This window comes from Lynx rufus, unplaced genomic scaffold, assembly GCF_022079265.1.
Source record: "Lynx rufus isolate CCGP_SWC_20201006 ecotype Redwood Valley unplaced genomic scaffold, mLynRuf1.p SCAF_7, whole genome shotgun sequence".
Taxonomy (NCBI): Eukaryota; Metazoa; Chordata; class Mammalia; order Carnivora; family Felidae; genus Lynx; species Lynx rufus.
This window is the reverse complement of record NW_025814889.1, coordinates 126021030-126036124: the sequence shown is the minus strand read 5'-3', so window position 1 is coordinate 126036124 and position 15095 is coordinate 126021030. Positions and strand designations below refer to the sequence as shown.

Here is a 15095-nt window from a genome sequence, read left to right as displayed (position 1 = left end):
GTGTCCTCATTCCATCTCTCCCCCATCCTACTAATACCCCTCAAATTTTCCTCCTTGAGAATCAGCCCGACACTTGGAATTCAAGATAGGAATATCTGAATATACCTAACGACTCTCCATAAGCTAACAAATAAGGCAAGATTTTCTCTGCATACTTTGAATTTGCAGAGATACTACATCTCCTGCTACTGAAAACACTGAAACAATAACAAAGACTCCAAAATGTTAGAATTTAAAAGGACCGTATGTATTCTCTTTTTTTAATATTAATCTTCAAGCACAATTGAGTTCAGCACTGCTAGAACATTCCTAACACATAATCATAGAGCCTTTGCTTTAATTACACTTCCTTTTTGGGATCTCACTGGTTTACAAAGAAACCATCCCATTCAGAAGCAGTCCTAATTATTGGGGGAAGAAATTCAACCTTATGTTGATCTGAGGTCTGCCTTCCTCCAGTTTCCAGCCCTTGGACTTAACTGTCCTTCTGGAGAGAAAGGCCTGCTCTCGACAGTCTGTTTATTTACTTTATCTCTCCTTCATGATGTCATGTCCAGGCCAAACAGGAACTATTCAACTATGTCTCACATGCACGCTTTCCAGACCCTTCGGCAGCAGATGGCCTGCTCCTGGGCATGCTCCAGTTGGTTAGTGTTCCTCCTAACACGGGCACCCTGAACTCATGGACAATGTTCTCAACAGTATGACCAGCACACCATGGGGCCACTGCCTCCCTCGTTCTGGATATTACACCACCACTATAAAAAAATTAAGGCCACCTTACAGACTCATCAACTAAAACTCAAAAGGTAATTTTTATCTTCGTAAAGCAATGCTATTAAGTCAAACACACCCAATCCGGTACTTGTACAAAACTAAGTATGTTTGTCCCTCTTCACAGTTGCCATCCCAGCCCAAGAACAGAGCCTTGATTCTGTTGACCAACAGCACTGGCAGCCTCATAAGCTTTGTGTTCCTGTCTCCAGTTATATACTAAAATCATCATACCTTTATTCTTGGACAAATAAATGTCAAGGTGGTGTGAGTAAAGGAGAATCCCAACTTTGAATAAATGGATGAATGAATGAATGAATGAATGAAATAACCAGTCTTATGTCTGTATGGAACCCTCTATCTCTTCTTGGACCTTGTGCCACCAATTGTGTCCCCTTTTTTTGAATGATAAACATCACCCTTTCTCCTCTGCTTATAGTTTCTTTAAAAAAAAAAAAAAAGTTATAACTAAAAAAAGGTTTCCCTTGACCTTATTAAAACTTTATTTCATTCTTGGTCACTCTTCTTAAAACCTCTCAGATAGCTTCCTATTGCTGTTAGAAGAAAAGCCAAAGTCCTTAACATGGCTTTCAAACCTGGTCAGAATTCCGACCCTGACAGCTTCCCCCGCATAGAACTAAGTCAAATAAGACTCTACTCATTTTTCAAGTCTCCATTCTTTCATTTAACATGCTTTCAACACCCATCCACGCTGTAGTAAACCAGCACTTGATTTCTTACGGCCAAATAATAGTCCACCGTATGGATAAACCATATTATTTATCCATCCATCAGTTGATGGTCATTTGAGTTGTGTCCATTTTTTGGCCACTATGAACATTTGTGTACAAGTTTTTGTGTGAAGATGTGTTTTCATTTCTCTTGAGTAAATAAAGAAAATTGCTGGATCACATGGTAACTCTGTTTAGCCATTTGAGGACCTGCCAGGCTGTTGTCCAAAGCAGTTGCAACATTTTACATTCCCACCAGGAAACTTCCAAGTTCCCCACATCCTCATCAACACTTGTTACCTTTCTTTTTGATCACTGCCATCCTAGTGGGTGTCAAATGATCTATCATTGTGGTACCCCTTACTTCTTAGCATAAGCTCTTGAAAATTGAATTAGATCCTAGACTACCTTATATTCAGCAGTCTCTGTGACTATCCACTCATCCGTTCCAGCCAAACAGACTGGTCATTGGTCCCTACAGATGCCGTGGAGGCTCCACTTGAGCACTTTTATCAAGGCATGCTCTCGGTATTATACCTTTTTTGCTTGCTTAAATCCTGTCCTCCTGAGATGGGGTTTATGTCTCACCTCCTTTGGGAGACCTTCTCTGACCACCTGGAGCATCACCACTTTTGCCAACACCACTGTGCTACTGCATATACTACAGCCTTTCTCTAAAATTAGATTACCACTCATCCAACTAGCACCTTAGACATAGGTTAAGTCATGGTCTAATTCCTTGTATTTCCAAAATATAGCAAATCACATAGTTGTGCAAAGTCAAAAATTATTAGTTGATGATAAACATTTAATCTTTGAAAAAAGGTGAATTTGCCCTTTTTCATCTGAAAAATAACCACTAGTATTAAATATTACACAATTACCTTTAAAAATGCTGGAAGCAGCCTCCATTTTTCCTGTGAAGCAAAACAAGAATATCAGAACTCTGTGGCTGCAATCACAATATTTTTACAAGTTATTTTAATATACCCAAAATGACTTACTTTATCACAGAAAAAGAAAATAAATCAAAATGAAAAGAACAATTTTAAAATTTTAACCACTTTTATGGAAATCATATATATGTATGCACATACAAATACATATATATACATACATATGTATATGTATGTATACACACACACACACACACACATACACCACAGATTTCTTAAACAGAATATACTTTAATCTCTTGATGATCCAAGCATTCTTCATACTTTATTTTATTCTCAGGACACCTCCTGAGCAAAAGACAGGTCCAGCAAAAAGGGGTGGCAGGGAGTGCTCAGGGAGGGAAGCAAACAATCTGGAGAAAGTAAAAAACATTCTTCAAGAAAGAGGAGATGTGGGGGCAGGGGATTTGTGGAGTATATAGATCTGTATCTTCCTCTCAATTTTGCTGCGGCCCTAAAACTACTCTAAAAAAAGTTAGTCTACTAACAAAAAGAAGGGAGTCAGGCAAAACTAATCTATGATGACAGAAATCAAAAAGTACACTTGGAGGAGGGGTGCCTGGGTGATTCAGTCAGTTGGGCATCCTACTCTTGATTTCGGCCCAGGTCACGATCCCAGGGTCTTGGGATCAAGTCCTGCGTTGGGCATGGAGCCTGCTTGGGATTCATTCATTCTCTCCCCTCCCCCTTCTCCTTTTCTCTGTCTTAAATAAATAAACAAATAAGTAAAGGTGCTTGGATTATAAACTCAAAAGGGTTCACAAAGGAACTTTCTAGGGTGATGGAAATGTTCTAGATCTTGTACTGAGTGGTAGTTATTTGGGTATACATAACTGTCAAAACAAATGTAACTGAACACTTGGTATCTGTACATTTTGTTGTATGTAAACCTATAATGAGGAATCAGAAAAAATCCAAAGTAGAGCAGAAAGATCTCAGGGCAGGATGGAGAAAGTGGTGGGAAAAGAGGCTGGAGAAGTAAATAGTGACCCGACTGAGGACAGCCTTATAAACATGGTCAAGACGTTAGATTTTGCCCTAAGAGCACAGGGCAGAGATTGAAGAATTTTAACCAAGGAAGCAATATGATGATTTAAACTAATGGCTCTGGCTACAGAGCAGAGAACAGGTTGGAGTGAGACAAGTTGGCAGCCTAGGAAGTAGGACAGGACAGTGGTTCCAGATTGGACAATAGCAGAAATGAAGCTTCAGACTTGAATGGGTTTACTAGCCAGGAGCCTAAAGATGTGATGGTGGATTGGACATAGGGGGACAGGAAGAGGAATTTTTATTCCTGAATCAGAATCCTGGAACTGTGGTTCTGGTCCCTTCACAGCTGTGCGAAGTCAGGCAAGATTTACAAATCCTCTAAGCTTATTCCTTCAGGTCTTTGAAAAGGCAGTCTTTTCATCTTAAGGATGAAGACTAAAATCAGACTGGCAGAGTCCAAAATCCAGATCAGCTGCTTAACAGCTTTCTGACACTGGATTAATGATGTAACCTCTCTGGGCCTCCAAAGCCTTTCATTGGCAAAACGGGGTGAAAATAGTGCGTATTTCAGAAAATCAATAACACAATGCATATTAGGCTTAAACAGAACCTGCCACATAGCAAGTGGTCAGTAAATGCTGGCTCTTACTATTAACTCTTAAAGAGTTAAAAATCCAGTATTGCCTGATGATCATCAGTGTGTTGTAGGCACTCATGTATTGAATCTGATAGACTAATCATAACCTCATTAATCTGTCAAATAAATATAAAGAAAAGATTACAATCCAACAGATTCACCGATCATGTCACTCTCCGGCTTAATCCCTTCAATAGCATTTCATAGCTCCTTCGGAGGTCTATGAAAAATCAAAACCTTTCATAATCAGGACCCTCGCCGACCTATTTTTCATCTCTCTTCCTCCACTTTTCTTCACCCTAATACTACCGTAGTTCCTCGAAAACATCAGGCGGTCTGACCTACTATGTCACCTACCGATATTCAAGTGTCCCGTTCCTCTACCTGAAAGCTTTCCCTTCACGATTTCTCCATTTCCCCCATTCCATGACGGTAAAGCCTCTGAGGCCCAGAGGGTTTACATGTGGTTTTCCAGAAAATAAGACTACGTCCACAGCTGAACTTCTCTAGACAGCTCACTGTAGGGCAGTTATCCCTAACTTCTGATTATCTCACGAAAGGTACGGGGCTATTCCCCAAAATACACAATTTCTTTTTTCAAAGTGTTGTGAGTAAATTTCCAGGGCGTTTAAAATACTCCTAAAGCCCAAACTTGAATTCCAAGTTAAAAGGATTACTAGCCTAGGATTCAGGCGATTTGCTTTCACCACCACCGGCAAATGTGGGACCCCACGAAGGTGGCCTAAGCTCCCTGGACCTCGGTGTCTCCTCTAACCCGGGAGCGTGCACTACGTCCCACTAGGTGGGAGCGAGGGCCAATCCTTCCCTGACACACACGAACCCTGAAGGGCCCCCACCCCAGCCGAAGGCCGCGAGCACGGGTGGCTGTCCCGCTCCTCCGAGCTCTGCCCCTCCACGTGCACTTTGCGGCCCGCTCCGGAAGAGACCCTCTCCTTCGCGCTGAGCATGCGCAGAAGCCGCCGCCGCCGCCACCGCCACAGCCCCCCCCCCCCCCCCCCCGCCTCCGCCACGCGAGCTCTTCGGGCAACGCCTCCTGCGGACGCTCCCGGCCCCTTCCGCTCTCCGCGTGCCCAGCCCTCACCTCTACAGTGGAGATGGGCGCAGCCAGTTGCTCCGGCGTCAGGTTCCCAAACTCTTCCGCAAGCACGTCCATGCTGTGCTGCTCACGACGAAGGGAGAAGCCAGCAGAGCCGCCACGCCCGCTTTCGGCTGCCCCAAGCAAACCGCAGCGCCCGGTAAGAGCGGTGCGCGAAGGCCTAAATGGTCCCCGCCGCGCAGGTTAATTGGTGGCGTGATAGGAACGTTCCGCCTGCTCCCGGCCCGAACCTGCGGTGGAACCCGGATGTGGCTGAGGCGGAGCTGGGAAACTGCGCCCCCTGGTGTCACTTGGAAGTCTCTGTCGGATAATGTTGACCAGGGGACGGATTCGGTGCCAATTATCCCATAATTCAGACCAGTAAAGCGTATTCGTTCTAATTGTTTAAACAGTTCAGAGAAAGGGGTAAACGGGTAATTTGCACAACTTGAGCCACGGCTGCAGAGATTTTTGTTTAATCCAATCGAAAACTACAGGTTGTATGGTATTGGAAAATAGGAAATTTAACAAATGCTTAGTATTAAGAGGTTGGTTAAAAAAATTATGTGTGTGTGATGGGGTATTATACAACCATCAAAATGACATAAAGTGAGGAGGATTTAACTCCCTGGAGAGTAGAGCATAACAGGACGGTAATTAAGGCTGTGTTATATTCTCGAAGGACTAGAGAAAAGATCAGGATGCAGAAAAATTTAGTATGAAAATATGACATTTTAAATCAGTAGGCAAAGACAAGTTATCCAATAAATGATGTCGGAATAGCTGATTAACCATTTAGAAAAAAACATCTAAGTAAATCCTCTATGGATTAAGTGTATTCATAAGATTGAGGTTGTGAAAGCCTTCAAGGACAGCAACACAGAAATCCTAAAGGAAAATATTCATAGATTTGATAATATAATTGTAACCACAGTTTTATTATTCCATGAAAATGCAGAATTTTCTGAACATATTTTTAAAATTCACCATGAATAGAGCCCTTTAAAAACATGAGTTGGAAGAAGACAAAGAATTGATAGCCATACTTTAGAATGAACTCAGATCAATAGAAAAAACTCCCATTGGAAGAGAACAAGGCAAAAGATATCAACAATTGTATAATTGGTGCACAGTTTCAGTTTGGGAAGATGCAAAAATTATGGAATGGAGCAGTGGTGATGGTTGTACAACATAATGAGTGTACTTAAGGACACTGAACTGCACCCTTAAAAATGGTTCTAATGCACCTGGGTGGCACAGTAGGTTAAGCATCTGTCTTGATTTTGGCTCAAGTCATGATTTTGTGGTTCCTGAATTCAAGCCCCACATCGGGCTCTGTGCTGGCAGCTGGCAGCCTGTTTGGGATTCTCTCTCTGCTCCTACCCCACTAGTTTGCTCACTCTCACCTTCTGTCTCCAAAATAAATAAATAAAACTTTTTAAAAAATGGTTAACTTTTCTGTATATTTTGCCACAGTAAATTATGAAAATTTGTAAATACACAAATGCCATTTTCTCATCGTGACTGTATAACTCTTTCACGAGGTTAATTTCCAAATTAGCTGCTTCAAGTAAATTTCAGTGCCTGTATCTCCAAAGTATTGTGCTGAAATCTGAAAGTAGGAGAAGGGAAAGAAAAATTTTAAAGGTTAATTAAAAACCCCATTCTTGAAGATCTTATGCGTTCGCTTAAAAGGACACATATACTTTTGTATCATCCTTGTGAATTACCAGAGAGCAACCTATTTAGAATCTAGGCTGGAAGGGACTGTGAAGTGATTTTTAGATGGCAGAGATCTCAAGGTTGGCTCAGATGTGTTGGCTTACTGCTCCAAAGTCCTCTTGGCTTTTCATTCTCAAAGTGATTTTCCAATTTTAGCATGCATCTGAATCACCTGGAGAGCTTGTTAAAACAACCTCAGCTTGCATATTAGACGGGTTTGGGCCAGGGCCTGCAAATTTGCATTTACAGTAAGTTCCCAGGTGATGCTGCTGCTGCTGCTGCTGGCCCTGTGATCACACTTTGGAAATCACTCTTTAACATAAGACATATCACTTGATACCATATCCTGTGTTTATGCATCTAATTCTTTACATCAGGAGCTCCTGGAACAGAAACCATCTTGTCTGTCTTTGCACTCCCAGGTTCTAACTCACTGTTTGCCCCTGAATAAATTTTTGTTGAATAAATTATTTGAAAGAAAATAATGTAGTGAGTGATAATAAACTTGATATTGTATTTCACATTAAAAAAAAAAAAAACCTTGATTTGTTTGTTTCTCTTGAAAAGAGATGAATCAGGTAGCAGTGAACCCAGAGTCCGCACTTGGGGCGCTTAGGCCACAGCTGCTACAATCCTTGCAATCCTTCCCTTATTACCCCTGCCTCCCCTCTCTCACCCCTACCAGGTATCAGCACTTGCCCCCAGGTCAACCCGTTGACTTCTGATTCCCTAGGGAACTGAATTTTAAAAACCAAAAAGCCAGGAACAGTCTCCTGACTCTTCTGTTTTCTGCTGTCACATTCTTTTCCTGAGATATTAGTACAAAAAGATTCGTGGTTTGAATAGAAGGCTGGGCATTTGGGGAAGGGAAATCACAGAAAGAAAAATGGCTGACATCTTGGAATATTGTACCATCAATTAAGTATATAGTGTTGTGGTAGCCAGATGAGAAGGTGACTGATGCGGTGGAGAAGTGGGTAAGGAAAAAGGGGCATTGGTTAAAGGACAGCAAAAGAGAGGGGGAAGCAGAGGTGTCCAAGCTGGGCTTCCATTTACTGACTGAGCATTTACTCTTTGCTAGGCATTGGAATAACCACTTCGTGTGCATTCTCTGATTTAATGATCAACCGCAGGGAGGTAAGTATGATTATCTCCACTTGACAGGCGAAGAGACTAAGGTTCACAGGGATTAAGAAATTCACCAAGCAGAGCTAGAATTTAAATCCATAATTATCTGACATGCTTTCAATTGCTCTATCATAATAGCACCCTGGATGGATGGAGTGGCAGAAGATATTTCAAGCAGAGAAAAACAGCATGACCAATGGCTTGAGGACTTTACATAGGACCACATTCTGGCAATTGAGTGTGATCTCCATAGGGCTTGTCTATAAGGAAGTGTCTGTAGGTGACACTAGAAAGATCCATTGGGACTGGGCCATTGTTAGCCCTTATGCCATGTTAAAGAAATAAGACCTTATTCTGAGAGGCTTCAACATGAAGACACTGTAAACAAAAAAGGATTATCCTGTCTTCAAAACCTTGATGCATCCAGACTGGGAGAAAACATGTGTGATCCTGGTTTCCAAACTTGAGTAAATTCACAATAGAACTAGAAAAGGCTAGAGCAATGTTGGAGAAAGAATATGGGCTCTTCAGTCTGAAAAGGCAAGGGCAAAGAGGGCTTCTGTGAAGCCTATCATTTCATAAACAGCAAGGTGAGGGTGAACACGGGCCGAAACCTCTACTGTAATCAGAAAAAACAGCTTATGTTTTGAGCAAGGGTGGATGGTCTGAAGCCTTTTGCTGCCTGACATGCCCACAAAGCCCTTCTCTGAAACAGCCTTGCATTGTGTCATGGGACCCAACCATGCTGTAAGAACTGATTGGGTCAGGAACCTGCCAAAGACAGCCATGTAGGGGAGCTGACGTGGCCCCTACCCAGTGCAGGAGAGTAGGGAAGAGGAGTGTCTGTACTGACTAATGGCAATTAGACCCAATCACTTCTCTCCTGGGATGTTATTAAGAGGTACCAAAAGGGAGGGCGGCCGCATAAAGAAGTAGTGAAGTAAAACACCAAGGAAGCATTTGGTAGCATCACAACAGTGAGAAATACTTTTGATCGGATGACCTAGAGAAACCAATATAGCAAAAGGTTTTAGCGCACACATTCCAGGGTTAGACTCTTTGGTGGGTTTAAAGACACCCACCAGCTCTGTAACCTTGGACAACTTCTGTAGCTAATCTGAGCTTCATTTGCATCTATAGAAATAAAGATAAAGCCTGCCCTACAGGATGTTGTGCAGTTATAGGAGATCATGTGTATGAAGCGCTTAGGGTATTCCTTGCCATATGGTAAGTGCTCAGTGGCTATTATTATTTTACTTGAAAGAAAAAAAGAATGAAGGGCACCTGGGTGGTTCAGTCATTGGAGTGTCCAACTCTTGATTTCAGCTCAGGTCATGATCTCGGGGTCATGGGATTCTCCCTCTTTCTCTCTCTCTCTCTCTTCCCACCCACACTCTGTAAATAATAAAAAATAAAGAATTATATTCAGATCCTCCATTAAGCCTGCAAGTGCAGCTGGTGAGACAGATTCCTGTGTTTTCTTTCTTCTTTTTAAAGCTTTGCAATAAATCCCTCAGTTCCTTCCCTTGAAATCTGAAAGACGCATAAACTTAGAAATGAACAAGATAAAGCTTCACTCCAAAAATAGAGAACAAGAAGACACAAGTCAGTAATAACAAACGTACTTTCTAAAAGGTTAGATTAAATCATGGAGGATAAAGTCATTAGTGATTACCAAGTAAAATAACATGTTGGGTTTGTCACTTTCCTTTGCAGTTGACACTAAGGACAATGACTGCAGCCTTCTACATACCCTTGAGTTTCTCTGCCAATGACAATCTTGGGCTTAATGAACCATGGTTCTGATGAGGTATGACAATTTCTGCTCTTGTGTACTTAAGTACCTGACCATCACATCTCACAATACTAAAACCTCCTGAAGCTTGAAAGAGATTTAGGACTAATAAATTACAGTTACTTTAATGTATTCTGACTACATTATGCTTCAGAGTTTGCAGATGATTTTGAATACATTATCTCATTTGATTCTCACAACATCTCTTTTGAGGTAGGGTAGGAAACAGAGGCTCAAGGAGATTTAAAAAACTGGCTTGAGTTCATAGAGCTATTAAGTAGAGGAAATGAATTCAAACTCCAGTCTTGTGATTCTCAGTCCCATGCTACTTTTACTAAGCCATGAGTAGAAAATTTTGGAACTTAACATCCCCAGAGGTGGAACAGGTTAAACTTTAGTCTCAAGAAGGGTTTGAGTTAGAAATAAAAATATGCTGCACAAAGGTGGCGCACTCCACACCCATGGCATACTTTGCCAACCAGGCACAGAACTCTTTACTGCTCACCATGGATCTGGCTTCAAAATCCTCTCAACATGGCGCTCTGGAGAACTACTATTAAAAGATCAGAACAGGCACATGGTTTTAAACTTATTTTCATGAAAAGAAGATTCATGGGGCTTATTTAAGAAAGCTGGAGGGACCAGAGGTGAGATTGCTAACACTTACCAACATATCAGCTTCTTCTTCCTTGACCCATAATCTTGCCTCCCTTGCAGTTAGATGAGTCCGCATGATTGAGTTGTGGCCAATGAACCATGAGTGAAAGTGAACAATCCTTTTCTTTCCCTATCTTCTGAGGGAATGGAGACTTTGAAGAGCTAGGGGATAGCAGTCACAGGACGGTTGGAAGTTGGGCTTCTTCTACTACTGAATGGAGTAGCACCTCCCCCAGCCCGCCACCCTACCCCTGCTTTGAACTATAATTTGAGAAATGTGGGTATATGAGGCCACTGAGACCTGGGAGCTATTCGTTTGGCAGTTCATCTACACACACACCAATAATGGTCGACTTCACATGCCGCTGCCCTTCCTTGAATCATCTTTTAGCATTATTCTCAGAGGCAATGTGGGATTGGGTGGGTGGTCACACACATTTCTCACATCCAAATTTTAAAGCTCTCACAAATGTATATTTTATGAATTTTTTTTTCTCTTTCTGCTCCTCAACAACTCTTTTCCATTTGGAAGCAATCTCTAGTTGGGTGACCTTGATGGGACCATGGGAGTCCAAGGGTCAGCTACTCACTCCTTCCATCTCCTGCAAATCAGAGCCTGGGAACTTGGCCTAGATTCTTCTAACAGCTTGTTCATACCTGGGACTTTGAATCTTGAGCAAATTAGGCAAAGAAGCAAGGACAGTAGAGAAATAAATCTCTGAAGCCATAGGACTGCATCCAGCTTGGCTAGAGTCCTGCAGCTTGCATTGCCTTGGTTCCTACCCATTTTCCAAGCCTGACTCCCCAGATTAGGACGATTCCATGAGGTCCTTAATACCTATGCAGTAAGCTCCCTTTCTGCTTCAGCAGGCCTGGGTCCATTTCCATTGCTTATACCACGTGTTCACATGCGAGTGCATATATGTATTCACACTTCACACAGAGGAATATTCCCGCACCAACAGCAAGTGTTCTTTGCCAGGGTAATCTTTCCAAAACATAATTTCCAAATACATAATTTCTAAAACACAACCCTCTCTTATTTCAAAAGATTCTGATTCTTTATCTATTTTAGGACAAACCCCAAAAATTTTAGCAGAACATCCCAGAACCTTTTTACCTCTCTTGTTTCACCTCTCCTCACCTCCACTCTTCTACCATATGCTAGTCATTGGCTTGCCATTTCTCCACCCCACTATATTCACCATGCACTTGACTTATTGTGCCTTCCCCTTTCTTAGCCTCCTGGCCATTCCTGACCCATCCTGTTGTAGCTCAAGAATGATCTCCATGGAATAGAACGGGATGGTATTTACTCTAGCACTGTATGTACTTGTTTTCGTCTTTATGATACTTTGTTCACGAGTCTGTCCTTCTTCCTAGATTATAAGCTTCTGGAGGACGGTGTCTATCTAGTCATCTGTGTATCACACAACACTTAGGATACTTCTGGTCATACAGTATATGCTCAGTATGTATTTCCTGACTGACTGAGTGAACATGACCTGATCTCTGTAAGGCTCTGACAATCACCAGAACAATCATTCTAGAAGAACCACAATAAAGACTGTGCAATATTCCAGCCCTGAGCTACCCAAAGGTGCTTTAGAAAACAAAGAGGGCACCTGGGTGGCTCAGTCAGTTAAGTATCAGACTTCAACTCAGGTCATGATCTCACAATTTGTGAGTTTGAACTGTGTGTCAGGTTCTCTGCTGTCAGCACAGTGCCCACTTCAGATCCTCTGTCCCCTCGCTGTCTGCCCCTCCCCCACTCATTCTCTCTCGCTCACCCTCGCTGTCTCAAAAAATAAAAAAAATACAAAAAACAAAGAGACACTGGCTATCTTCAAATAATTTTTAATGTTTTAAAATTTAACTAGTGCACACAATACATGTTTTAGCAGAAGAATGAAAATGTGTATATGGTGTTTAATAAAATTGACATTACAAAACAAGACCATGTTAAGAAAACCTCAAAAGTAGAAGTAAACATTTAAGTAAAACAAAAAAAAAGAACACAACATGCTAAGGGATATGCTTTTAAAAATCCTAATAAATGTAGTTGCCTAAATCCAGACTTGAGACATTGAGATTTACCTTGGGACTTAAAAAAAGAAAGAAAGAAAAAAAAAAAAAAAAGCAGCAGAATGCCCTTCATTTTAAATGCATTTTTAAAAATGTCTGCACATTGTTTTCCCGCTGGCAATTGCAGTATAATCAAGTATACAAGAATACCAGCTGGGTTCCAATCTGATAATAAAAAAGTACACCACTCAGTCTTCCTGTTAAGTATGTGGTTTACCTCGGAAAGCAACAAAAAGTCACACTACACATTACTTTTCCACGTCAGAACCCTCTGCCACCCATGCTCCAAAGTGAACACAATTGAAAACTACCTTGACTTAAGAGAAAATGAAAAAAAAAATTTGTTTTCAGCACCTTATGGTTTCTAAGCACAGGAAAACATGGGCAGAAGGGAAATACAGGAAGACGACAGGGGGAAATGGGTAAGACCAGTGATGTGCTCTTCAGGAAAATTCTGCTCATAACAGCTGCTTAGATGGGTAGAATGGCAGATGTATATATTGGTCATTGTGAGAAAAAAAAAAAAGACTTTCAAAATTTCCTCAAGTTTTGGCAGATCCCTCCAACATGTAAAGATTGGAGATAATTTATTCACACAATCATGTCCTAGAACTTTACCAAATGATTAAGTAACACCATAATGGTGGAGGTCAGAGTGAGGAAAAGGAGGTAAGGTAAAAAAGAGTACTCCCTCCTTTTGACCTCCTACCCACTCTTCCCTACCAGACTACTAAGATTCAGTGGGTCCTTAGAAAACAAAATAATCCAAAGGTGTTTTATGGGAATAAAGTACTTTCTAGATGGAGTCTGCCCAGACTGTAGTGCTTCCCTTAACATTTTAGAAGAAGTATGTAATTCTCGGACAAGCAGATTTCTCCAAAACCCCAATGACAACCAGTGCCAGCTTGGCAAAGTTTTGACTTAATGCTCAAGAATGTCAAATGATAGTGATGCTTAGAAGAGCATCTTGGTCATAGCGGGGTAAGAATCTAATCAGCACAGGAGGCATTTGCTAACAAGTTATATGGCTAAAAAAATCCAAACTTCAACTATTTCGTTTTCGCATGTGAACTTCACTGACAATGGGGGATCTCCTGGGGATCTCGTTTACTGTTAACTTCCCTTCTTATTCTAAATAAACCAATTCAAACCACTCCTGCCTTACATAAAAATATTAACATCTTATATAAACTTTACCAATGGCCTGAGAAATGCAAGGACATTCACTAATATATTTGTGCAAAACTTGTTTCTCTCAGAGAGCAGGGTAAGTTACAGGCAGAAACCAACCTCTAGAATAAAATTTTAGAAGGGATTTTTTAAAATATATTTTCTCTAAATGAACAATAGAGGTTTTACCTAAAATGTGTACATAGCTTTAAAATGTTTTTAATAAATTTAAATTCTAGACAAATACTGGCAATTGGTAATATAAAATGTGATTTGGTACATTTCTGGGCTTTATAAACTTACTGTGTAAGTTTTTGTTACACGTTAATAAAATTTAATCGTACATTTCAAATACAATTATGCTTATGTCACATCATTTATTCAGAACATCAGTCCCCTTGGTTATTCTCATGACTTGCAACCCTTTTAAGAAGTTGTAACAAAATTAAAAATCATTAGATTTGATAGTGACAAGTGAGGAAATACAACTCCTTAAAGGTTGAATGAACAAGCCACATATAAATGCTTAAGAAAACATTTACAAGTATTATATAGGTAATATAATTAATTATAAATTGCTTTCTGTCCATTAAAAACATCTCTTTTGAACTTGAAAATGATGCATGAATAGGGTCTCTATGATGTGCATGTCTTCTGCAATGCTAATATTACTGGATTACACAAATTCAGGATAACGCTGCACCACAAGCAGGACTGAGGATGTGCCACATCTGTAATGCCACTGGTGGAAACAGACTGGGTACCAAAGTGCTAGATTTCCAACCTCGCATCCAATGTCAGTTCCTCTTTAGTTAGCAGATGAAGCATCAGCCTTTCCCATGGCTTCCTCACCGAAGAGCAGCTTTCGAAGTATATTTGCATAAAATGGTCCATACACTTGCTTGTTGAGATTCACAATGTTTGCATATTGAGAGCCTAGCACTTCTAGCTCCTGCTGAATGATAGCAAGGCCTCCTGGCACGGGAGGCATGCATTTTTGAGGACTTGGAAGACAAAGTAGGCTTTTCATGTATAGTTGGATTCGTTTATCTGGAGAAAAATAAAATATCTTTATCTGACCCTTTATTAAAGAATATGAGTTTTTAAAAGGAAATGAGAATAGTGATTATGGTAGGTAGATTGCAATTAATATTCCCAATTCTTTGCCCTCCCTGTATCCATGCCCTTTACAAGTTGGTTTTGCAGCTCTTCCATGGAAGGCTGGAGACCGTTTCCCCATGTCTTGAACTGAGGAGGCCTTATAGATTGTTCTGGCTGATAGAGAATGCGGTAGAAGTGTTGGTATGCTAGTTCCAGGCAGAGGCTCCAAGAGCCATGGTCCACATCTGTTCTC

At 41.0% G+C, this 15095-nt stretch overlaps 2 protein-coding genes across 2 annotated transcripts in view; both read right to left on the bottom strand.

Moving 5' to 3' along the window:
• Window positions 1-5262, bottom strand: part of POLR3B (RNA polymerase III subunit B) — a 104594-nt gene extending 99332 nt beyond the window's left edge. Inside the window, exons 1-2 of the mRNA XM_047066868.1 lie at window positions 5191-5262; window positions 2390-2422 (exon numbers count right to left, since the gene is read on the bottom strand). Coding sequence (XP_046922824.1) covers window positions 2390-2422; window positions 5191-5262 — 105 coding nt within the window. The remainder of the gene's footprint in view (window positions 1-2389; window positions 2423-5190) is intronic.
• A 7065-nt stretch (window positions 5263-12327) lies between these two features.
• Window positions 12328-15095, bottom strand: part of TCP11L2 (t-complex 11 like 2) — a 41251-nt gene continuing 38483 nt past the window's right edge. Inside the window, exon 10 of the mRNA XM_047066869.1 lies at window positions 12328-14791. Within this exon, the coding sequence (XP_046922825.1) occupies window positions 14550-14791 (242 nt within the window). The 3' untranslated portion in view covers window positions 12328-14549. The remainder of the gene's footprint in view (window positions 14792-15095) is intronic.